General features: G+C 39.4%; 1 protein-coding gene across 2 annotated transcripts in view; it reads right to left on the reverse strand.

The window, feature by feature from the left end:
• Positions 1-7,555: 7,555 nt before the first annotated feature.
• The window catches only part of NRG3 (neuregulin 3), a 332,572-nt gene continuing 313,500 nt past the window's right edge, over positions 7,556-26,627 (reverse strand). For both annotated transcript variants that reach the window (XM_050976465.1, XM_018911016.3), the window contains exons 7-9: positions 22,580-22,707; positions 15,356-15,526; positions 7,556-11,243 (exon numbers count right to left, since the gene is read on the reverse strand). In XM_050976465.1, coding sequence (XP_050832422.1) covers positions 10,736-11,243; positions 15,356-15,526; positions 22,580-22,707 — 807 coding nt within the window. In that variant the 3' untranslated portion in view covers positions 7,556-10,735. The remainder of the gene's footprint in view (positions 11,244-15,355; positions 15,527-22,579; positions 22,708-26,627) is intronic.

The raw sequence follows: 26,627 nt of genomic DNA on the forward strand, positions 1-26,627 counted from the left end.
GCAAGACTGGAAGGACTGACTTCAGCAGCAGAGGGCTTGGGTTTTCCAGGGGGGTGCCTCTCTGTGTGCTGAGGTGTCAGAGATCCCTGTAAATTGTTGTCTCCAACTCCAACCCCCACCAATCCTCCCACCAGTGAGGCTGCATGAAGATAGCTGGCATCTTCAGATGGTCTTCAGATGGATCTCTCTTTGTGGCTCTGAGAACAAATGAAACCTCTGCTTTGAGTGAGAAATGGCTGCAGACAGCAGGAACACACCACTTGAGCAGGGGACAAAGACTGAATTGAGGAAGGCCATAAGATTCATTTGTGGCACTAAATAAAAAATTACACTGTTCAGCTTCACTTATACATATGGTAAACCAACCTGGGAAAGGAGAGTATAAAAACGAGTCAAAATACAGATTGATTCTGAAATAAGTTCTTTTTTTATCCTTTAGAACCATGGACAGGAATGTACAGCTCCACAAAAATGGAGGCCAAACATATTGAACCAAAACATTTCCTGGGATTCTGCGTGACAGTTTTTCTAAGGATATTTCCTTTCAACCAAACTCAGTCTAAAAGCAGCTTCCATTTGCAGTTAAAGTAATCGTGGTACACATTGCACACTTCTTGAAACACAATCTTTGTCATAGGCACTATGATTATTTTTCTTGTCTTATTTTTTTTTACTGGTGAAAAAATAAACACAGGTGAAAATGAACACCTTTTTCCCCCTACTTCAATGTGTTTAGACTATGTGATTAAGTGGATATTTTCTCCAGCTATTTAGATGAATAAACTTTAAGTTGGAGCATTCATTTCTGTGATCTAAAAGAAAGTTTGTGTATGTTGCTTTATATATATATATATATTTTCAGAAGTCCCAAATCCAACTCAAGTGTTTATCAGTGATTTTATTGACAACAAAATCCATTTTGTTGAAATCAAATAGTTGTCTTATTTCAGTGAATGGTTCAAGACTTTCGGCTTCAGAAAAGTTTTCACAAGACTCGCCCTTGCATTGAGAACATTGACTTTATGTTCACATTAGATGCTGTTTCAGGCATATCTACAGATCAGTTTTAAGGTAAACATAATTTTATGTGATATAGAAAAGATCTAGTGACCAATAAAGAAAAACATGAAATCAGGTTTAACTCTACAATAGGAGTTAATCTATTTAAATGAAGCCTGATTGACTCTGCTTGCTAAGTGCTGAGCAAAAAATCTGAAATATTGGATTTGTGACCATTAAGATTTGTACTGGGAACCAATCATTCCACTTTTGTTTCTGGACATCTTAATGTTCTTGTTGACTAAATAGGGAGGACTGAAAAACTATTTAACCAGTAAATCAGGCACATGATTTGCAAAGGCAATTCTTCCCTTGCAGTTATTCCAACTATCCCAGCTGGATATTCACAGTGAACAAACCACGTTTCCATCACCTCTGTTCCATTTTTAAGTGCTTTTAGTGTAGAGATTTGCTCCAGGCCTCATCAGCAGCCTGTGAGTGAGGAGCACAGGGCTTTGCCTGGTCTTCTCACAGCTAATTGAGGAAGACAGGCGATGTGCTGGTGCCCAGATCCTGCCCACAAGGATGGAAAGTTGCCCATGAGCTCCAGCACCTTCCTAGAGCACAGCCCACAGTGATGGGTTCTCTTTGCTCTCTGAAGCCATCTAGAGACAGCTTTAAAGTAATGGAAATGCAAAGCTACTCCGCTACTTACTAGAGAAACTGAAATGAAAATCACAATTTTGCTGCCAATCTGTATGAGGTTAGACAGGAGCCTTGTTTAAAAGAACTGTGATTTCCAGGGTGTTTTTCCAAGTTGCCCAAAACCTGGAAGAGTTTTTAATTTTTAGCATCAGAGGCCTGCCCTACTGTAAACCCTATTCCCTATCCAGAGAGGGATCTGAGCTTGTGGGATGGTTCCTCACCACCCAGACCACTGCCTGCAAGGCTTCAGGAAGGGCTGGTTTGTCCTGCTTGCCAGAAGGTGATGTGGGACTTGGTGCAGCTCCCTTGCCAATGTCACAGAAACATCCATCAGGCAAATGAAACTGAGATGGAAGTTAAGGAGAGTCGCAAATGCTGTCCTGAGCATTCTGAAAGTCTGCCCAAGATATTGCAAACCACAGACAATTTAAAACAGTTTATGTATGTCACAGCCTGCAAATGAGTGTGAGCAAACCATACCTCAGAGTCATTTTAGCATCACCTGTCTATGCAAATACTAATGGAATCAGCTGAAGAAGCTTTTGGTAATTAGCCCTTACTGATGCCCCTGTCCCTTCTGCACAGAAGATACATCTCTTGCCTTAGCTTTGCTTAAAGTTTTAGTTGTTTTCAGGAATAAGGGCTGTTAGAAGAAAGAGGACTTCTTGGGAAGAAAGACAGATTGGATAAGAAAGCTCGTGGACAAACCCTGTTCAGAATAACCCCACTCCCCACAGGCAGCTCAGAAATTTAGAGCTGATCTCCTGACCTGCTTTGGAAAAAACTATACCATTGTTATCTGAAGTGAAAATGCAGACAAGTTGAATTTGCCTTCATGCTTCTCTATATAACATCCAGAGAAGCAGCATGGAAATTACATATAAGAGATAGCTTTGTTAAATAAAGTTGATAATGTGAATGATCAGCCTGATATTGCCAAGATCTGAATGCATACAATTGCTGCAGAATGAGCATGGAGAGTTTTCCTTGTACTGCTTGTTCCCTGTGAGGATGGGAGGCACTGGCCCAGGCTTCCCAGGGAAGCTGAAGTTACCCATCCCTGGAAGTTTTCAAGTTCAGGTTGGATGGGGTTGGAGTAATCTGATCTATTGTAAAGTGTCCCTGCCCATGGCAAGGAGGATGGAAATAGATATCTTTTAAGGTCTCTTCCCAACCAAACTATTCTATGGTACATCCATGATTTTGGACTGCAAGAGCCAGCTCTGATCTGTAGAACTGGAGTCACAACTGCAGCTAAGCTCTGGCAAAGACAGATCAGCAATGACAATTTTAAGACTTTGTAAGCAGCTTCACCTCTGCAATAATCAAGGAGAATATACAATGAAGTAAAAAAAAAAAAAAGAGGTTAGTTGGAATCAAACTGCTTTAATGATTCTCTGAAGTTAACCTGATGGGCAGAGACATTTCTGCTTAAATTGCCCCAGCTCAGGTGGTGGGAACTAATGAATTAGGTCAAACCACAGGCCACAGGCTCAGAAACTGTAAATCAGCACTGCTGCTGGCACTCCGTATAACCTGGCAATACCTGGGAGAATCCAGCCCATCAATTTTTAGCTCATATTATTTCATTTTGATTTAATGAGAGGAGCCTTCACAGAAGTCAGTGCTGACACCTGCCTTTTGGCACAGTCACTGGTGGAGGAGCTCAGACACCCTGTGGGTCACCTCTGGAAAGGAGCAGAGGTTAGCACTGCACAGGTGGAGACCTGGGGTTTATTTCAGGCAGCTCCACTGCTGAGCCACCACAAATGCCCTCCTTTGGGAGCCTTCACATTAACTGTGCTTGCAGTGAAACAGCTGCCACTTGTGCAACGCCAGAGTCTGACCTGGAACTTTTATGTAGTCCAAAAATCTTATTTACTTTTACAACCCAAAGTTAGCATTGATGCACACAGAAATATCCAGCTTTTTATGGGCAACATGAAAGAGCTAACTTGAACATTGTTAGCACAGTTCAGGTTGGAAGATCATCTAGTACAACACTCCTGCAACAAGCTGGGACATCTGCAACAAGATCAGGAGAGAAACATAAAACATAGATCTATTATCAATATGTAAATATCAATATTTGTAATTTAGGTTTCCAACATCTAATTTAAAAAAAAAGAAAAGTTAAAATACTTCAAGTTACATCAAAGGATTGCAGAATTTGGAAATCTTTAACTTAAAAACAAGCTAGTGCTGATGATCACAATTTCAGTGAAATGAGAATGATCTGAGAAAGAAACAAAAGGCAAGTGGCTCCGATGACATGGATCTGGCCTGACACAAATTCCATCCCTCCTCAGTCATGGAAAAAACTGTGCCACAGTCAGGAGAAGCTTCCTACCCTGTTCTCCAGTTGTTCCCAGTGAGGGTGGTGATGCTTTTACCACCTCTGTTTGCCCCATTAAGAGCAGTAGAAGCCTCAGCTATTTCTAGAACACTGAGGTTCAGCAGATGGCTCCAGTCTTAATCACAACTGGTTGATTAAAAAATTAAATCAAATATTCAAGACTCTCTTCTTTTCTTTTTGGATATTAATTAATTCTTTCCTGGAAGAGATCAGAGATAATCTAAAGCAAGAGAGTTTAACTTGAGTCAGAAAATCAAAGTGTAGCCTGTACTGTGTTTCTGTCCTGCTTCTGCTGAGGTATGCAATGTATAGGAGTGAATTTCATCCTATGAAAGAATCATCTCGATGTAAGCAAGAAAACTCCAAGCCTGGGTTTCCTAAGAAGATACATGTGACTTATAAACCAGCCTCACTGAGTCTTCTTCATGTCTCTGATGCATCTTGATAACCTTTAATTACTATTGTATATTCCAGAGAAGGTAAGGAACTATTGTTTATTTTAGAATATTAATTATTAGTAGTATTCTTTTATATTCCTCCATTATTATTTGTAATTTTTTGTTTCCATATTTTTACACAACTGGGAGCTCTTATTCCATATTCCTTGAAGGAATGGCAGCAAAGTGCCTTGCAGCACTGGCTGCATAAATCCTTCTTCAAGGGAAAGGTTTCCCCTCAGGTCAAACAAAAGCAGACAAATGTTAAGTGCATTAAAATGTTTAAGGCCTTAAATTTATTCAGGGTCCAAAGTGTCAGGCTGATACTCTTGATTCTGAGGGCAAGGTAAAACTGAATGTGAATGAAGAAGCTGAATGGTTCCAAATTCAGTGAATTCACTTGGACCAAAGCAGGCATGGACAGTACAGAAGAGGCTCTTGCACTGCAAAACATAAGGACAGGGGTACCTCAGTGCCCAGTCACTGGAGTGATGTGGTACAGACCATGGTCCCCTCAAGGAAAGCAAATCATAAACTGCATGTAGATCTCCTGATGGTGTGAAGAGAATGTATTATTAAAAGCTATGGTACAGATACAGGATTTCCATGCTGCTGACATACATTATATCCTATAGTTTATTTACGTACATCAGTCAGCACCCTCCTCCATTATAGCTGTAAAGTATTATATATAGTTCCTTATATTACAAAGAAATAAAAATAGAATTATAGGTGGTCTTGCTGTATTTTTATTATTTATATGGGAAAACTCACACAAGAACAGCCTTGTGGGGTATTTAGAGAAAGCACTCCTTGTTTATAGGAGTGTTGATCAAAGAGGAAACTGCTAAATCTTTTCAAGCAAGGAAGAGTCAGTGCAGGCTGTCAGTGAGGTGTGAGCACTCTGAAGCACTGGAAACAGCGCTTTAAGAATACAGAACCAAAACATAATTAGATTTGTTTCAAGGGACAAGGCAAGCAGGAAAAAATTGGAAATTTCTGCCCCTTTTCCTTTAATCAAACACTACCACTGTGGTCATTAATAAATTCAGATCATTTACCTTTCCTAGCAGGTAAACCTTTCAACAGTAAACAACTGCACTGGTTTTTACTGTTAAGATGAAAGCACTCATCCCCTGCAGCAGACACTGGATGACTCTTTCCTCCTCCACTGTGGCTTTTCTAGTTCTGGGCTATAGTGATGACTTTCCACTGTCTCTAATACATTCTGTATTTCTTGCAAGAGACCATTTATTCCCATGGCACAATCCTCTGACGGCCTTGGAATAAAAAAGGAAAAAAACCTCAAACACCAAACCAAACACAGGCCTCCTTTATTAGTAATTTTACTGCTGTTGTAGCTTTTTCATTTCTATATCATGTTTGAATTTTACTATGGAAAATACCTAAATCCTACCTGATACCATGATTTGGAAGTGCCAAGTTGTGTTGGCTTTTTTTCTCTTTTCACTTTCTATTTCTAAAACCTACTTTCCTAACTTCCTAAAAATCTTCTTACCTTTACTAATTCCCACACCAAGTCTAAACCTGAAAATTGGGTCTCAGTTGTTTTCTGGTAAGTAGACATCAAAATAAAGGAAGCACAATCTTGCTATGAATTCAGCAATAATGCAGTACAAAACCAAAAAAGTTTGCATCACTTTATATTTTCAGCAAGATAAATAACTGTATTATTCTATGAACAATTTAAGAATAAAATTAGATAAAATCTTGATCTCTTTAAGGAAATTTATCATTTCAGCTTTTGGACCACAAAAGGAGACTTTATGACAATGTGTCAGACAATACAGATAATGGGTTCATTGACCTGTTAGGCTGCTGAAATAAAATTTAAAAAAAAATCACAAAAAGCTGAAAAATCTATACTAAATATTTGCTTTTTCCCAATCTCCTTGAAGATAAACATTTTAAATTCATGGCAAGGTAATAAATCACTTTGTAAGCTCACTGTTTTCCTAAGGCGTAAAGAGTTTACTGGGAAATTTCATTTTATCGAAAGGCAATTGATATTAATACCACTTTCAAACACAGTTTTTATTCCAGGTCTGCTCTTTCAAGCTTCAAATTTATTTACTGTAGGAAGGACTCTTTTAGAGTTCTTTGGTATTAATTTTCAGAATTTCTTATAAGAGTAAGAAATGTTCAAGTAACATCCAAAAGGAGACTACAGGAACCTGGGGATAAATTGGAAAAAGGAATCCAGATTTTCTCTCTACTTACATGAGAAGTAGGTGTGAATTAATTGCTACCATTTCAATTTGGGAGCATATTGAGCACATGCTTGGTCATAAGCACATGCCATCAACTCACTGTTTATTTCAAAATTTAAACTTGAAGGGTGCTGCTGAGTGGCTTTGGGATCAGCCACAGTGATCCCAAATTCACTGCTGCTGAGCCTGGCCAGGGACACAACCTGTGCCAGATGGAGCTGGCAACCCAAGCCAATCACCCAGCCAAGAATGATTGGGATGCTCAAAGGCAAAATAAATCCTTTTGTGCAGCAGTGCTGACATCACAGGGGAGACTACTAAGCTTTGTGGGCATCAAGCAGCACGGATTTGGGATGTGATCCTCTGTTAACAAATGCTGTCATTGCTGCACTGACCACAGCAGCTGAGAGCGTGGCCAGGTACCAAAGGCATTCTGAAGGGCTCGTGTTCCACAGAACCATTTGTTGATCTAAACATGTGCCTGAAAAAATGACAGGTGGTAAACACTACAAATATGCCCATACTTACCCACATCTCCTATTTCAAATGCTGGGATTGTTCTACTGGTTTTAAATTTTTTTTAGGGTTATTTTGGATTGTTTTTGAAAAAATTCTAAACAGAAAAAAATTTTTAAAGAAAGATCAGGATATAAAACTCTCATAATTCTCCATGGTGTTGTGCTGGAGACACAGGCTTTCTCTCTGCTCAGTTCAGAGAAAGTTCAATTTATTTAGTCAGCTGCTCTCCCAGTTTGTTTGAATGCAATGCTATGTGTGCAAATTTTCACACCAGACTACACCTGGAACTTCATAGGTCAGATAAAATTTTTAATTATGATCCACGTAAACGACTGAGTTCAGAGCCTCTTCCAGGGGGATTACAGACTGTCTCCAAGGCTGGGAACAGATGTACTTTTAGGAATGAATTGCATTTCTCAATGACTTGCATCCCTTCCAATCCACGAGTTCAGTGGGACCAGAAGCAAAGCAAAATGTGGCCTACCATGTCGGCTGTTTCAGTACGACTTTCAAATGGACGCTTTGCACAAGCAATTGTCAGACCTCAGAGAAAATGTTGCCCCATTCACTGTAAAACAGGAAGGTCCACAGAGGAAAACAGTTGCATTAGAAAACCACACAAACAACATTAAGGCTACCTAGTTGGATGTTGTCAACCCTTTTTGTTTTCCTCTGCAAACAATGACAATTTCAGTAAGATCTGAAGCGATGCTCTGAACAAATAATACACTAGTCTGTCATTGGTTAATATTAATGTCTCTCTATTCAAACATGCTGAGAACTGAATAGAACAGTTAACATATAACAGTCACACATCCTTTGCTGAGTACATGATCGTATCTCTAACATCAACCAAAGATATCCTCACCATTTCAGATCTTCAGCTATCATTCAGTAAAACATTTCATTCTCTTAAATACATTGCTTGTCTCCTCTTTCTGGGTCTTTTGGGGGTGCTGCATGAACACATTCTCTCCCTAAAAGCATGGCCTATGATATGGTTCTTTCTTCAACTGAAATCTTGCTGTGTGTTCCCGTTATGTTGCCAGAGGTGAATTTGCAGAGCTTGGGGGAGGGAAGATCTTGCATCCGAATTGAAAAGATTGAATTTATAAGCATCAGTTTGGGCAGGATTATGCACTGTATTGCAGAAAGAAGAAATTCATGGTGAACAATTCATTAATTGTGATCACTGTTTGAAAAGTGTCGAACCAGAGGTTTATATAGCACCCAGTTTTCATATAATATGAAAATTCAGGTATGTTCACAGGGCTTATGGGCAGAGGCAAGCTCCCTTTGCTCATGTCCTGAGATGGGGGAATGCCATTAGTGTGGACAGAAAGGTCCAATGACTGCAGGGGTGCAAAGCTGAGCCCCACCTAATGCACCCTGCCTTTCAGAGGGTTTATCTGGTGTAGGCTCAGGGCCATGCCCACCACAGCCAGCTCAGCTCATGCACAGTGAGACTGTGCCCAGGCACCACACATGGCAGGAAAATGCCAGGGTGAGCCCAAACCCCACGGGGATCCCCGCTCACTGCTACAACAAAAGCTCTGTCTGTGCAGAAGGTAGTCTGAACACCTCACGCTCCATCCTGGGGCATAAAACAATAGTTTGCCCTCAAATACATTTCTGTTGAAAACACACAGCAAAGATTGCAGCCATAGAAAATTCTGTAAACAGGACAATTTCATCAACTTTATCTTTAAAAGTACCCCCAAAACCACAAAAGCAACACAAAATAAGACTTGCTGAATGAAGACTGTCAAAAATAATTTTTTTTACTGCCTTAACAAAAAAAAAAAAAAAAAGACATACACCTTCAGCATTTCTTTTCCAAATTTACTTGACAGAGGTTAAGATATTGCTTTATTCTGACTCAACATACAACAGCACTGTGGGATTGATTGTGCTATTTTGGGAAGTCTTGAGACTTGTGAACTAGAAAGTCTGGGGCATAATTAATAAATCTAACAATTATTTTGCTTCAAAGGAATATTTTAATACATTCTGTATATACTCTCAATTTTTTTATCAGTCTCCTGGCACTAACCAGAGAAGGCTATTTAGGGATTATTTATTATAGCAGATTTTTTTTCCCCCCGAGAGTAAGGAGATGTTTTAAGACCAATAAACCCAGTAAGGTGTGTCACTGAACCCAATTCATTGCAAAATTGGCACATTCTGTTACAATTTATGGGGGGAAGAGGGACTCAAAAGAGGGACTCAATGCAAAAAGGACTTACAATGTGATTAGGATACGTCAACCAGGGAATGATACATCCTCTCTAAGGCCTTGATCCCCTGCAGGGAGAGACTTGGTGGAACCATCTGCTCCTAGAAAGCTCCATCAGAGTCAGATCTCTGCATGCCTGTGGGCCTGCCCATACTGAACCATCTGCAGGATTGAAGCTTTAAAGTTCACAAGCCTAAGCCATAATTAATTAAAGTGACTGGAGAACTGAATGCAGGAACAAATTAGGCAGTGTGGACACTTATTGGCTGGATTTTGATCATACTGGATCTCCCTGACTCTTCTTTGAACAAGCCATAATAAAAAATAAGTTTAAAAAAAATAAACACACACCGAGAAGTGCTCCTTGAGAGCTTAAAAATGCTTTTAAAGTGTAAAAGTTTAGAAATGTTGAGGGGTGCTAATGAACAGACTTTATGTTTCCACTTAAAAAAACCCAAACTAGAAACCAAAACCAAACCTGTTGTAATACACACTTATACATTTCCTCTCACTCTTTCTCACTCTCCACCAAGGCAGCTCTGATAGGCAAAGCTCAGAAGATGGAGCAGCTGTGGACTCACTGAATCTCTGTATATCCCAATCCTGCTCCCACTCTTGGCCAATCCCAAAGCTCCGAAATGATTCCATTGACTTTCTTGGAGTGACTGACAAATTGAATTAAGGTTGAGAGTTAGGCACCTGCTCAATTCAGGGACGGTGTCATCATTCCACAGCAGGTACCAGAACTCGGAACTAGGTGTCTGTGTGCCTGTTCTCGTGGTGTGAATCTGGAATCAAGAGCTGAGGGAGAGAGGGCACTGGATCTGTGTTGGGCTTACAGGACACGTTCTCCAGGGTCTGAATCCCTGCCCAGCAGCTCACTGAAGCGCTGCCCTGAAACCAGAAATGCATCTAAGGACAGTACTTGGCCTTTACTGAAAAGGAGATGCATAGCCTAAACCTTCGGACAGCCGAACAGGACCACGGAAAAGTCCTCTAGAACTGGAACTGTGTAATCCTGCCTAGAAAGCATCTAAAAGCACGCTTCATCCCTCCTGGAACTTTTCCCTTAAAAAAATATTTTGTTAAAAAACACTATGATATGAGGGCGATTGACTATTTGGTTTCTTCTAAGTAGATGCTCTTAAATTAATGCATATAAATAATTTGTATTTAACTTCCTCCCTTCCTGTTTAACAAAGCGCCGAACGCGTGGACCTCTCGTTTCCCCTCCCAGAGCCCCCAGACGGAGTCACTTGGTCAATACCGAGTCTCTCTGCGTGTCACTTTTGAGGACAAATTGTGCCTCTCGCTCTGCCTTGGCCGTGGGGCTCATGGGCAGGAAGGCCGTGTTCTCGCTTGCGCCGCCCCGCGCCTCCGCGCTCGCCAGCTCCGAGTCCTCCGCCCGCCGCGCGTCCGTCAGCATCCGGATCTGCTCCTGCACAGTTTCCAGCAAGATTTTCACCTCGTGCTGTTCTGCTATTAGACAATTACTGACTGGGGAACTCACGTTGACAAGTTCAGCAGAATAGGAGTTTTTGCACCATTTGATGCCTGTTACTTCAGGAACATTTTGCATTTGCATGCAGGCTTCGTCCAAGCCCACAGATGGGATGATGGGAACGGAGTTGGCCCTTGAAGAGGAATAGCTGACCAAGTCCTTCTGATCCACATTATTAAAATATGGGGTTGTCTCTCTTGAAGGCAGTTGCATATTTATTGAAGGATTCTGAGGAGTTTTTAAACCACTGGATGAATACCTGGAAAGAGTAAAAAAAGAGTTCTCGTTGCACATCAAGTGGTCAGAGCAACCAGCAGCAGGGACACTGTGAGATTCAGTGAACCGTGCTGAAGAGATACACACCATTTTCTCCTGAAACAGAGGAGCACTTGGCTGTGGTGGGGCCCTGGGGAAAACAACAGGCTCTGGAGACTGGTTTTGATTCTCAAATCTGCCAGTGGCAAAGCACTGCTTTTCTCTCAGTCTCATTTCGCCCACCAGTATATGAGAATAATGGAAATTTACTTTTAAAACATCTCAGAAGTATTATATGTATATAATATAATATGTATTATACATCAGAAGTAATAGAATGTATTATTAATTTCCTTTAAAAATAAATTTGGAATTCTAGTCCTACATTTCCGACCAGGGAAACTGATTGATACTTTCTTCAGTGTCAGAACCCTCAATGTCAAATGGTTGCTTTAAGAAAACACTTTAAAAAAAGTGCAGGTAAAAAGAATATTAAACACTCATGGCTGTGTAGTCTTTATTTACATAGGAATGATTGTCTGTACTCCCCTTCAAACAAACAGAGCATCTAAGCGCAGTGTACCTCTGAATAAATTTTTGTTTTCAATAGCGCATACTCGTAATGCTGGCCTGATTTTTTTTATTGGGTTTCAACTGGAAATAGAGATAGTATATAGGACTTGAGCAAATGTCTGTGTTCTCTTGATACTGTAATACTGTTTAAAAAACAAATCCTTTATCGTCCACTAACACATGATTTTTTTGATTGTGAAGCAACTCAGTGGATTTGTATCAACATTTCCATTTTGTTTCAAAGCCAAACTCTGTTTTGTTTACAAGAAATAATTAAAAAAATAGAAAATAGAAATGGAAATTATAATAAATATAAAATAAACAATGACAAAAAAAAAAGATGCTTCCCATCTGAAATTAGTACTTATAGAAATATGGTGCTCTATGAGTTACTGTATTACCAGTCATGGGTTGCTAAGGACCACAGACATCACCTCAGTACCAGAACATCATTTATTTATAATCACCTCATCACTATTTAATAAGGTAAGGTAATGGTGAATTTAATATGTTTTATCCATGGATGAAGAGAGCAACATTTAGATCTGGTGTGGAAGCAGGCTCTCTGACTTGAAGGGTATTATTCCAAAAGCTCCTTAAGCCTGCTGGACCTCACTAGGAATATCCTTCCACTCATATGTGCCTCCTGCTTTTGGGCATGAGCAGAAAAAGAGTTAAGGAAGAGAAACTGAATGGCGTGAAACTGCCGTGGTCCTGTACTGGCACAAACAGAAATTAACTGGAAAGGTTTCCTCTGGCCCCATGCTCCTGGCCAGGTGTCAGACAGGAGGGAGCAGGAGACAACTGCAGGCTCATTTCCAGCACAGTGCCACTGACCTGTAATGAACTGGTGTGTGGTGGCACCAGGTTTGTACAAGTGCTGCACACACCCCCCTGCCCCCGTGGAGCTGGCACGGCCCCGTACCAGGACTCTCCTGGCATCCCCAGGGGGTGCATGTGGGAGCTCTGTGATAAGGAGGAAGGGCTGGGAACTTTGCTGCCAGGCGAGGGAAAGAGATACTGCTTTGGGGAGTGGCACCCAGGGGAATAATGGAGCAAGCAGCTTTCTGGGGTGTGTGCTAGATCTTCCTGTCCCTGCTCTACAGCTGCAGCTGTTTCACATCTGAGACTTGGTTAATTACATTGGCACTGTGCTCAGACACACCTGTAGCCATTCATGGAGGGGCATTTTACACCAGCTCTCAGGGTGAATGAAATACTGATCAGGGGTATTGTTCCTGAGGGAGGACAATTAAAAAAAATAAATGAAAACAAAACAGTGCAGACCTTTGGGTTGTGCCCATTCTTGTTTCCTTTGCTTATATATAATTGTTCAAACGACTATAGCTGGAGAGATCGCATCAGTTGCATTAGTCCCTTTTTTGGTAATTCAGGCCCTAAATATATTCTGGGCTGCACCCTGAAAACAAAGGGAGTGAATGTTTTTAATGAATTTCACATGCAATGTAGGTATTATATGGATGATATATAAGCAAAAACAAGAAAAGACTGAATTAAAATGGGTTTGGTGAGAAAACAGTAACATTTGCCAGTTCCACAATAGAGATTCTTGGTATTTTGAAAACTAACTGGCAGCAGCAGTGACATGTAACGAAATGCCTGGTGTATTTCCATAATGCTTTTTGAAATACAGATAGACACAGCAATTTTATGCCAGAATTACATGTTTCTGCCCCTGCTCACAGGGCTTTCAAAGGAGAACTGAGGTTAAATTGAAGTGCATACGCTGTGTGCAACAGGTGAGGTATTAAACTCGAAGGGATATCAAATCTAAACCGTGTCAGACTTGGCTTTTAGTTAATTATAAACTGATCCATGCTTCTGTGTGTGACACCAGACTGCTGCTGTTTTCAATAGACTGAGACTTAACACTGTAATTGCAGAACCTTAATTACATTCTCCTATAATTAACTTTCCCAGAACCACAGTTCCTCCAAAGAAATAGATCTGTGTTTTTATCTGAAAAATTATTTTGTCTGAATAAATGAATTCATGTGCATGTGTTTCAAAGTGCAGCTCTCTCTCCACCCTCTTCCTAAAACCAAGCAACAAAAGCAAACATTTATAAATATTTAACAGTAATTATGTTATAGAGTGTGTAAGAGTCTAAATTAAAGAATGAAAGTGATAGAAGCACAATAATTTTACTGCCCCCTTTAAGAATAGATATCAAACAGAGACAGAAGGGACTGAAACTTTAAATATGAGATGGATTTTATTTAGCATAGTTCCAGCAGCTTTGCTGTAAGCCCTGTGGCCAAAGGTGTACAGTGTACAAGCCTGACAACAAGGTCCATTAAAATATGGATGGGGATCATTCCAGGGGCTCTGCCACGCTCTGGGGCATCCTTACACTGAATACACACACCCCCATCTTCTGTAGGCCTGAAGAACCTTCAGCCAGGCTGCTGGTGGATGAAGTTCAGAATGCTCAGAGAACCAGGGAGACACTTTGATTTGTGCATCCCAACAGGGAAAGATGGAGGTGGAAAAGGAGAAGAAAGGAAGTAGTGCAACTTCTGCAGGGGACAAGGGAGCTTTTCATTTGGGCTGGAAGTATGATAAGATCACCAACACTGTGATACCAGCAGATATTTAGAGGGTAAACATCCTTAGCTCACAAAATATAGATGAAGTACCTAAGTGGATTGAGGCCAGAAGGGGTCACAGTCTGGTCCCAATATCAAATTTTGCACAAAAAATTTTGCAAATTTAAAATACAGGCCAGTACAAGCTGATACTTGTAAGGTCACACACTGATTTCCTAGAGAAGAGTAAATACAATTACCCACATCTTTGCTATGCCTCACTCCTCAGCCGGGGAGGAGGCTATGGCACCTCCCAGAGCCTGCATCATTTAAGGCTGCCACTGGAGAGGGAAGGCTGCCTGCCTGCTCCTTTCTGCAAGGCTGGCAATTTCAGTAGGAAATTTTCACCAGGAATTATATGCACATATCACACAAATGAACAATAATATTTTTACTCCAAAAGGAAATAAACTTTTTTTTTTCCCTCAGAAGCAAATAGTAACAATGACACAAGTGTGAATCAAACTTGTTTAAAAGAAGTCATCAGATACCCAGCCCCACCAGTTTCATGTCAAAGTCAGAGTGAAAAGTTTCACTGTGACTTAGAGGTGAAACTGGGTGGGGTTTTTATTCCATTCCAGATATCACTCCCCTTTTCATATAAAATATGCTTGTAATATTCTGGAAAGTCTTTGGAAATCTGTAGGGATATGTAAATATTATGCAAAGTATCTTAGCAATTGCAAAAGACTTCAAAGGCAGCTGCAGGTTCTCAGGAGCACTTCTGAAACCCAGACCTTATGCCTTATGTACAGCTCAGCTCAGTGCTCTAATAAACTGAACTGAAAAAGGAAAAAAAACCAAAACAAACCATATTTGTGAATTTTTGAAGACAAACCTGTCTGAAGCTATCTACAGAAAACCAACTTTGCACTGTACATTATTTTATTTTCAAAGCCCCTAAGTGGCTCACTTCAGGCATGGCTTGACTCACCCGTGACAAGGTATGGTGTCCTGCTCGGTGATCCTGGACTCCTGGAGCTGTTGGTATGCTGGTCCTGCAATCCCATTGAACCTACCCCGAGGCAAGGGAGGAGTCCTCCGAAAGGCATTTCTATGGAGCATCCCACTTCTCTGTCCTGGGCTGCAGCATGAAGAGAGACTTCTAGGAATGACACCAAGAGTACAGTAAAAATTATCACACCAAAAGCATAACATTCTGCAAAGTAAAGGTTCAAGATTAATAATGCATGGATTACTGTTCTTATAAACTTTGCTGTGGCAGTCTATGATGTCAGTAGAGATTCTCTATGGAAATATAACAGCACAATCCACCATTACCCGCTGTTTATGCCATTATTTAATACATCACCTCTTTTCTAGGAATGAAAATAATTGCTCACTATATGAAATGTTTTCTTGCACTTGATGAAGGATGCTTCTCCTTTCTATGCTGCATATCATAATCCTGCTATAGAGTTGAGTCCTCAGACAGCATAAACAAACAGTACAGCTCTCTCATACCCACAGCTGAATTCAAAATTAGATCCTAAACTGAAAGCCCAATATATTATCTATCAGCCTGTGAGGTGCTGCTTCCTGATACAAAGCCATTAAATTGAGAAAAAGTGTAAGTGAAGAATATAAGCAAAGCTTTTGAACTGCAGATTGAAGAAACTGTCTAAGACAAGTTTTCTCCATCTTGAACAGTATTTCTGTATTATTTTATTCCTGCTTTATATACAGATTGCCTTGTTGTTTATATACATTGATACCATTGATACCATGCTGTTTCTTTATATGATATAATAGAAACTTGAACTTGATAAAAACAAGTCATAGTTTTCTACTTATTTTAGAAAAGTGGTTTTATAAATGTCTGGTGTTTTGGAAGGAGAATGGATTTCTTCTTTTTTTCATTTCACAGAGGAATGAAAAAGTATCTAGAAACCACAGTTTTGGTATATAAACCATACATTTGCTAATGCAAAAATATGGGAACACAGAACTAAGGCAAGGCATAACTCATTTCTACTGCTAACAGGTCTCAGTACTGCATGGCGTGACTGAATATTCATTTTTCAGCTACTTTATTTCTCTTGGCGTGTTCTGGGTCTCAGCAATGCATGTGTTACCTCATATTCTCTTACATCTTTAATGATAACTTAACATAGGTTTTGTAGATGTCTTTTACGAGTCGTTATTTTTGGCTGTGTGAATAATTCCAACTTGTGACAGAATTCAGCAATGCAAAAGACTTTTGATAAGTTTGCTTCTTTTTTCCTATTATCATGTGACTTAAAAGTAATCTGCATTTTTTTACCAAGTGGGAACTTTATAATTAAAGTTAGGGCCACATCTACTCCCAAAGTAATTCTTGCTTGGAAAAAGCACCTTGGAAAAATTCTCTTTGAGTGTACATTTCCATTAAAATCAACATTTTCTGCCCAAAATTAAAAGAAGAAAAATTCAACACTCTCTATCCTGCTGCTCAGGCTAGCAGTGTTCCATTGCAGTCTAACCTCTGTTTTCTTCCACACCTTTACTTTTCTAGTGCTTTTTATTGAAAAGACCAACAACCCATAGTAATAACATTCCCTCCAGGATTTTTCATGCTTGCTTAGAAAGATTCCTCCTTTGCTACTAAGGAGGCTGTGAAAAAACTTTTATAAACCTGAAATACTGGCCTCTCAGTTCTGAAAGCTGTGTTTGAGTTGCAAGTTACAGTTCCTACTCTGTAAAATAACACTATCACATCATAAAATAATTGACAACTTATGCTCAGGAGAGCCTGAGATTAATACAGCAGGGGATCTCAAAAGATGCAGGTGAATTAACAATTTGTGCTGGATAATGAATTTTTGGGTCTTTATTGACTTGAGCGTAGTCATCAATGGAATCCAAAAATAAAAAACAAACTTCAGATTGATTACAAATCTTGAAAGTTAGAAACTTTTACTGTTTAATTTGTGGTTGGTTTGATGCCTTTGAGCATCTTCCTTGTTGGATACATGATCTCCATATGCAAATTCACAAAAGCTCTATTTGTAAAAGAGATCATTTCAACACATACAGCTATACCTAAGGAAATGGGTATAAACTGCAGAAATGTTGAGACCAAAGGGATCTGCCACAGTCCTGCAACCAACCACAGAACTTCCAGCCCTGACATAGTCTAAGCTGTTGCTAATGTGAGGTTCTTACGCTTTCAACATTTCTGTCAGAAAGAAACAAAAATAAACAAAACTGAGGGAAGAATGAACAAAGATCATTTGAGTTCATGGACAAGACAAATTCACTAAAGATCAGAAAATACTTACAGACAGGGCAGCTGCAAGCTGCAGGATAACAGTTGCTTCTCCAGGCACCAAAAAAACCCCCTAAGAATTTCTGTAAAAAGTTCTATGGAAAAGGATCTTCAGCACAAAGCTTTTCTTTTACAAAAACTGATATGAATATCAGCAATGAAAATGTAATGTCCCTCTCAGACTACTCTATCACTCATGTAAAAAATTCCTCCCACTCAGGCAAACAATGGTTTTTGGATTTCTTCAGGGAATTTATTTTCCTTTAGCCAACATTGTGGTTTCTTCCTCCCTGCACTCCAGTCTAACTGGGTAAAAGAAACCAGCCCACATAAGTGAGCCATTCAATAAAATAGACCAATACATAAAGCTGTAGCAGATATGTCCTTAAAATCTATCCATTAATTACTCCAGAATAAAAAAAACAGAATATGCATGAAGTGGTTCACAAGTGATGCAGAAATGCAGTTCTGATGAATTAATGTTTTAAAAAAGCAGTTCAAGCATCCTAAGGTTAATGAAGCACTTGGGATTCATTCTTGCCAGTTGTTTTGTGTGAGAATTTTCTTTGGGTTGAGTAACTGAGTGGAAATAGTCTGATCCTACAGGTGGAGTATTCTCTTTTTGGGGCACATACACAACTCCCAAGTGCAGTTACCCATGTTCATGAAGAGAAAACCAGCAGTGTTTTTACAGTGACTCTGGAATATTTCTTAACTACTTCTGAATTAATTACAAACCACCCAGTAAATACATCCTCCAGTGACTGAGCCAGCTGCCAGGCAGAGGCCTCTGATATTCCCTCAGAGCCACCTTTTTAGGCTGTTAGACAATCTACTGCTAACATCTGTATGGATCAACTACTGAGACTTTGAACCGATTTCAGTATTAATAAATACAGGCTACAGCTACAAATCTCCTCTTGGTTTCTGAAATGTGAGCATTATTGATTCCTTCACAACATTCTTGTGTTTGGGAATAGTCTGTTTTGAGGCTACTCAGGGACTTTGGAACTCTAGGACAATCCTTCAATGCCACCTGTGTCATCTGGTCACCGTCCTGGTGACAGAACAACAGGAAAAGGGAACAGAGCATTCGAGGTACGTCAGTTGCACCGAGTTTACATCTGCCATAACCTCATCCTGTAGTGCACTGATCAACCTCCATCTGAAATTGATGATCATATCCAAGCTACTAGTACAGAAAGTTGTTCTATATTGCAAACTTTGAGACTTCTTTGCAGTTTAAAATTAATTCTGATGAATATTCAGCAGGTATATGTGTCACCACACTCCTTCCTTTTAAATAGGTCTTTTACTTTCGTTGTGCTTGCTCTCATCTATTCATAAGCAGCAGTCATACACGCTTCCAGTCTCCTGAACTGAAGACTGACATGAGACAGACCTGTAACACTTTCCATGAAACATGAATCATTCCTCATCTTGGCTTGGGAATGCAGTGTGATTCCATGGCAATTGCAAGGCCATTTTAACCAGGTGAGATAACAGTGGTGCATTCTCACACTATGCTGTGCTCCAGCTTTGTTCAGCAACCTTGGCACAGAAAAAGTCTGTCCCCAGTGTTGACTAATTCTTTGAGTGCTGCCCTGGTGAATGTCCTACCTTCTCAACACAAGACCTTAATATCAGCCTTTTAAGCACCTCTGTGCATGCACATTAGAGTTTTTCTGCCTTTTCTCCCCTCAAAGGCATTAGACACATGACAACAGTGACTCAACTTGTGTAGAGATCTAACTCACACCCACCAAATACAAATGCAACCATCAGTGCATATGTTGCAGTACCTGCTGTTGGTAAGATAGTAAATAATTTTTGCCTGTTTTACATCTACTGCAAGAATCTTCTTCTCCCACATTTATTCTAAAATCTTGACTATTTAGATTCAGCATAATTGGTTCCTACTTTGATAAATTCTTCATCTTCCTAAATATTTGACACTTGCTAATCCATCATCTCATGTCACAGTTCCCATTTTTATAGATTTTGCTTCCAGACATGAAATTTTGTTCCTCTTCCAATTTTTTTTTTTTTTTGGATCAAGATTAACCAAACCATCTTGAGAGCTTTGATTTCCACATATTACTTCCACTTTGAATGTAGGAATGTCTATTTTCATACATTTGGTTCTGTTCATATTCTAACTTTTTCCTCAAATAGTCATCCCAAGCTTGCATTAAAAAATGAAATCTACTAATTCAGAATTTCCCTAACTGCTTCAATTATTATCTCTATCCCACCATCTGTTTTGCTTTTTCTTTGGGAAAATAGCAGAGTCCTTACACCTTCTTCCTTTCAGGCTTCCTCAGCCTTTGCATTCCTAGTTGCTTTAGTTTATCTATACTTGCTCTTTGAAATTCAATAACCTTATTTACAGAATAACTTTCATTTACTCTTTGCTCTACTGTAAACTGAATCACTCACATTAGTAGAATAAAGAGTAAAATGCTTACCAAATGAAAAAAAAAATATTTTCCATGTTTTTTTGTGGTGTGAAAAGTTCATTAAAAATGAAAACACAAATTATTATTAATTTTAGGGTAAGTTTATCCTATTTTGGCATTTTTGTAAGACAATATAACTGCTCCAGGCTGAAAGCCTCTGCATTTGGCTTTCATCATGGCATTCTCTGAAATGAATCCCTCTAAAATCAAGGATGACTGCATCCATGAATGAAAGTCAGGATGACTAATTACCAAGGAAACTGCTATTCAAAGGGATCACAACTCAACCCATAATTAACAAAACTCTAATTTATTTCTATCTAACAGAAAATAAGGCTGTATGGGTTTCCTTCTTACCATGATCAACAGATCATCCAAGACAAATTTTTGAGCACATTGTACACATTGCAGGAAGTTTACTGATTAAACACATTTGTTAATTTTGAATTCTGACAGTTCTAAGAGTTATTTTACATATGCAAGCAGAAGATGCAACATTCTATGGTAACAGCAGTGCACAACACAGGCAAAATATTTTAGGAGATTAGTAGTAACACTAAATATTTTTTGAGATTAAATTTCAGTTTTCAACCTAATCTCTGCATTAATTCTTTTTGTGTAGCTGAGGTTTGTTGAGACAGAAAATTGCTATTATCCATAAACTGAGTGAAATAATTAGCTGGTCTCTGTCAGTCACATTTCAACAACTCCAAATGATTCCCTACATTGACAGTCTTACTTCCAGGCAAAAATTTATTAGTTTCAGGACCTGGAAACAGCCAGCTCCTGATGTTAAGAAATGATCACCCATCATTAGTGTCCTTGAAAACACCAGCAGAGAGAACAGGTCTGGATGTAGAGCAAAGTAGTTCTGTAGCAAGCAGAAATAAAACAACAAAAAAAGAGAGAGAATCTGCAGAGCTGATATAATTTTCCAGGCTCATTCAGGTTTGGAATGAAATGAAGAGATATTTAGTATAAAATCCTCATTTGACCACATTTGACCATTTGTCCACAGTGAACACTACTTAGAAAATAAATTAGGAAGCTCTTACATGGTACATAAATTAAAGACAGTCTTGTAAGTCTTAAATATTCAAGTCTGTTGACTTTTTATAAAACAAGGGCCTTGTATAATAAACTTTAAGCTTTAAAACTGCAAAAGAATTCTTTATAAAGTAACTAGTCATCCCACTTCTTAGATTAGTTCTGAAGCAAAGACATTTCTGGGATATTGCAATCACACTATTAAAAGGTAAGGGAATGAGTTTTTTTTTCTGAACTTCATGTTGTGACTAAATGGTGATAAATTCTTCCCAGAATTTCTGTAGAAAGCATTCTAGGAAACAGTCCCATAGTTCATCCATGTTTAATAAAATTATTAAGCATGTTTTGAAAATTTCTGTGTAATAAGGGAAAAGACCTAAGAAATGGATGTGATATGAAAACTGGCATTATTTTTTTCATGCCAAATTAAAGACTTAAGTAAGGTAAAAGTAGATAGAACCCAAATATCCCTTTCTGGTTTACATGTGGTATTTTGTAGGTTAAGCAGATCACTTATTCAAATGAGGAAAAACCACATAGCTGGCTGGGAGACTGCACTGAAAATGCACCAAATACTACAGAAGCCAGATCATAACCTCATGCAATCCCAGACTTTTTTAAAAGTAATTAAAAAAGAAAATCCTTTTAATAAACATGTCTTCCACTCCAGATTATCTAGCTGAAAAAAATTCCAAACTCATTTTTCTCAGCCTTTTTTCTCTCTGTGTGTGCACTGGACCAGATGCTACCACTGTCATTCCACCAACATTACTGCTTGTACCAGACTCCAGCTTGGTTTCTAGTCCTGTAATGAAGCACCTGCAATCTTTCTCATCCAAAAAAAAGGGATAGAAGAAGAATTCTAATCTGAATCTCATCCAGTGATGGGTGACATTCCTCTTTTATTTTTCTCTTGGAAACCACTATCTGAACTTTTTAAGCCTCATGTTTTCAAAGGCTACCATGTTTCCATAAATAAGTAATTATTCATTCACGTATCTTTTGTTTAAGGAAACGCTAAAAAAGGCTAAGGAAGTTTGCAACCAAGTCTTTCTGCAGCAATGGGTCATTAACTTCATGAACACTGATAAGGAAAGTCTTGTTTTTAATGGTTCCTCCTCCTACAGCTGTTCCACTGGCTGGGCTGGGCCTGCAGCTTGGATAGTGTCTGTAAATGCTTCCTGCAGGACTGGCATGACCCACAGAGGAAGGCAGTGAGCATCCCCATTACCTTTTATGTCTGCAGCTAAGAAAATGCTTGGACATCTGGTTAATAAGCTGGCTGAGGCTCTGCTGGCACCAGGGCACTCAGCAGCTCGCCCAGAGCCAGCACACCATAACCCTGCACACGGATCAGCAGCTCTAGAGCCTCCCAGGCAGCTCTCACAGACAGATGTTTGCTCACCTGTGGTGCTTGATGGGCTGGGTTCCTCTGTCAGGAGACAAGGCCTCTGGGAAAGACTGGGTGCCTGAAAAACTAGACTCCATAACTTTGTGCAGAATGGGCCCCGGGTGCCTATCTGGCTTTGAATACTGCAGCAGAGAGAATAAAATTAATTAATACTCACAAGACAAAGTACATTGTTGATGTTATTCACCCTGAATTCATATCAGAGCATAAGAAGTGCTCTAGTGCATTTTAAAATCAAAATTAGGCATTGCAAGTAACACATTCATTCAGTATTATTTACACAGCAGAACAGGCTAGTAACCATTACCCCCACTACATTCTGCACATCAAAACACTGATATCAGCCTTAGCAGCAAAATTACAGACTGATCTGCCCACAATGATGGGAACAACATCCCTTTGACTAGAAGTCTGTTTTTGTGGCTGTCCATGCAGAGACAGATCACAAAACACATCTCAGAGGACAGCCAGCAACTTCTTGGGTCCTTTGGTGATTTCAGTCAAACACTGCATTCATCATCAGCATGTACAACTATGAAAACCAAACTGAAACAGCCCTTGTGTCATCAGATAAGTAAGAAAAATATTTGAATCCTATCCACAGAGCCAGATATCTGTCTGAACCAGTCTGAAACTTTTGACCTGGGAGTATCTGTGCTAGTTAAGAACAGTGTAAACATAATTCTTCTTGTGGGCGTAGGGCAGTCTCTGGGCACAGGGTGAGACACAAAGGTCTGCAAAGCAGCAGACACTAGACATCAAGGACAGATTTGTTCTTCTTGCTTTGTGATTCAACTGCAATTTCAAAAAAAAAAAAAAACAAAAAAAAAAAAAAACAAAAAAAAAAACCAAAAAAAGTCTCTCAACCGGTATGGAGCCATAAAGTTGAAGTATAGAAAAAGCTGCACTTGGGCTGGCAGGAAGATTCCAGGTTGTTGGTGGTCACTAGGCAATATCTCAGAGATATGAGAGGTTAAGTCACATTTCCACTCAGGTGTGAAAAATAAAGCCCTTTCCAGACTTTTTACTTTGCATTACAAGGTCCTGCAGTAAAACTAATAGGCCTGTTTTCCTTTTGCTTTTTATTTTTAGCACTAGACACCTAGATATCCATGCTATCTTTAAAATAAATTGGCATCGTGGCAGCGATTACATGATGACATGTTTTAGAAAGAAAATACAAATTAAAATATTAGAAAAAAATCCCAGTGGTGAAAAATGTTTTTTATGATACAATAGCCTAAAAATTAATAGAGTGGATAGTAAGCATTTTTTCAAAAGTCAGTTCTTCATTATTATTAGTTTTGTCTAACAAAAGACCAGTTACTCATTATAACAACAGACTGTTATTTTCTGACTCTCACTTATTCTTATCTACATTTCTGTAGACTTCAGCAAGATCAAAAAGGAAAGTCATACAGGAACATTCTCTTTCAAAAATAGGTTACATGTACTTTTAGTCCAGCCAGTCCCACTTCTCATCACCAATTACTATAGGTAAAATAACAGCTCTTCAAATTTTTCTCCATCACTCTTCTCCTTCTTTCTGTTACGTTAAACACAAAATCATTGTTTTTCTGCTTCTGAAGGCAAAGCTGTGAGTGGCAATATGCAAACTGGTGCTGCATGCAGGAAGTAAACACAAACTGAAATAATAAGAAGAAACATATTCCACTCCCATTACTTTCAGCTACCATGATCTTAGATGTCACTTGTAAATGTTGTAGATAAAATATTCAGACAGAAATATGATTTTTAAGGTACTCGCATTGGTGAAGGTTTTAAACTTTAATAGTTCTCCTGCCAGCTGCAGAAATGAAACCAGCTTTGATTTCTGACCTGAATAAATCAATTTGAGCTATGTAAAGAATGGCTTGCTAGTGCCAAGAAGCTATTTCTGTCCTTTTTCTGAGTTTGTTCATGGTACAAAACTGAAGGCCTGAATGGCCGATAAGACCAAGAGTAAGAAGTAAATCATGAAGAGCAGAGAGAAGCTGTGCCTTTTGCTACATCCTTGTTTCAGGGGATGTGGGCTGGAGCAGTGGTACACAGAGACTTTCCTCATCACAGCTGAGGAACACCAGGACACCAGAAGCTGCTCTGATGCTGATCAGCAAACTTTAATGAAGGTCCAGCACCACTCAAGCACAACCTACAAAGGGTATTTTTCCCCCAACTGAACATTTTTCCCCTTTTCAGGGGGAAAAATGTTTAGTTAGGGGGAAATAACATTAATACACAGTCATGACATTCATTACAATGAAAATGTGAATTAGAGTTTAAACTGAGGGTGTGAATATACAGGGAATTCTAACAATGTAATTGAACAGATCTGGATGCACCATGTTATTACTACATTTTAATATATTTAAACTCAGTTGGGTTTATTCTCCTTTAGCTTAACTCCAAGTGCCACAGCCATTCTCTAAGATCACCCCTGGAGAAAAACAACTTCATACTTTTGTGAACAGCTTACAGCAGCATCAGTTGGTGCCCCAGGAAGACAACATGGGATCATTGCCCAGCCACATCCCAGCAGGGCTCATCCTGCTGCTCTCACAGCTCAGTTCTCACCTGGGCTGAGCTCCATGGAAGCCTCTGACTACTGGGAGCTGCTGAATACTCAGCCATGAGGGAGAATCAGCTGTGAAACCCTTTCAAAGGTCTGTTCCATCAGGTTGAAAGCATCACTGAAAGCTTATCTGTATCTGGGGTTTTTAATGGGCTTTTTTGCCTTCTTGGTTAATTATCTGTTCTTGTTTGAGCAATTAGTGCAAAACACTGAGGCATATGGCTAAATAAATTAAGAAATAATGATTGCTTTTAAAAAGAAAATTTAGCAATTTTTCCATTTTTCACTGTTTCATGAAGAAAATAATCTACTACATGCAATTACTCAACTCTCTGACAGTAAAAATTCCACCCCCTGCTAGTTAATGCTAAGTGAATCTGTGAAGGCAGCCTGAGCCAGCAGACAAGAAATCAGCCTTTGCCACTGACCTGCAGCATTACTGTGAGCACACAACTGCTCTGCTCTAGCCCTTGAATTCCCAGTTCTGAAATGCAGGGCTCAGGGAGAACAAATGCCACTGGAATGCTCCAGAGCAGCCTGACACTGTTGTCCTGGTGCTATGCAAACCAAACCCCCATCCCTCCCGGGGCTTTACTCAGCTCCTCCCCCCTCAGTGATTCCCCAAAAGAGTAAAAGGTCCAGAAATTCACGTGGCACTGAAGAGAGGTGATGTGGGGATCTCATTTCAGAAAGAACTGAGAAGCAGAGGGTCAGCTTGAAATGGCATTCAGAGAGGTTGCCTCAAGGAGGGAGAGAGCCAGAGATTTTTCTGAAGGGGCTGAGCTTGCACAAAAGCTCATCAGGTGGTACATTTAACATCCTTACTGTTCCCTTATGTTTTGTTGTATGGTTTGTTGCCAACACTGCCTCTAGACAGAGGACAGTAAATTCAGGTTTGTCTATTCTGGCAGCTCTTCCTAAGTAGCCATGTAATACAGAAATGGGAAATTTGCTCTTGATCTCAGCTGATAAATCAAATGGCAATTCATGTAAAACCACAGAGTAATCCTTTAAAAGATTTAAAGTATTTCTTGCTTGACATATATAATTGCACTTCTATCACAGTGAATGAAAAGATTTTATTTCCTACTACTATGAACAACAAGATGCAAAAGGAACATTTTTTTGTCCCTTGTTATAAGACTTTCAGAAACCTGGAGCTAGTGGTTGGAAGCTACTAGAAACAAGTGCAGTGAAAATTGAAACCACACAGTACAGCATGAAAAGCATATTAACCACCTCAGAGGGACAGTGATGGGAAATTAATAGATCCCCTTGGTACCATGGGAGAAGGTATTAAAAACCACGAGGATGAAAAAGGCCACTTTAAAAAGCCATGACAATTCTCAGAATCACTAAAGGAACTCAAGTTTTCAGCTGATCTTTTTCAATTTTTTCCCCCATGACCTATTTACCAAGTTGTGAGAATTTAAAAAGAAACCCTTGACTATATGTGGCTCCTGTAGGACT

This window comes from Serinus canaria, chromosome 6, assembly GCF_022539315.1.
Source record: "Serinus canaria isolate serCan28SL12 chromosome 6, serCan2020, whole genome shotgun sequence".
Lineage (NCBI taxonomy): Eukaryota > Metazoa > Chordata > Aves > Passeriformes > Fringillidae > Serinus > Serinus canaria.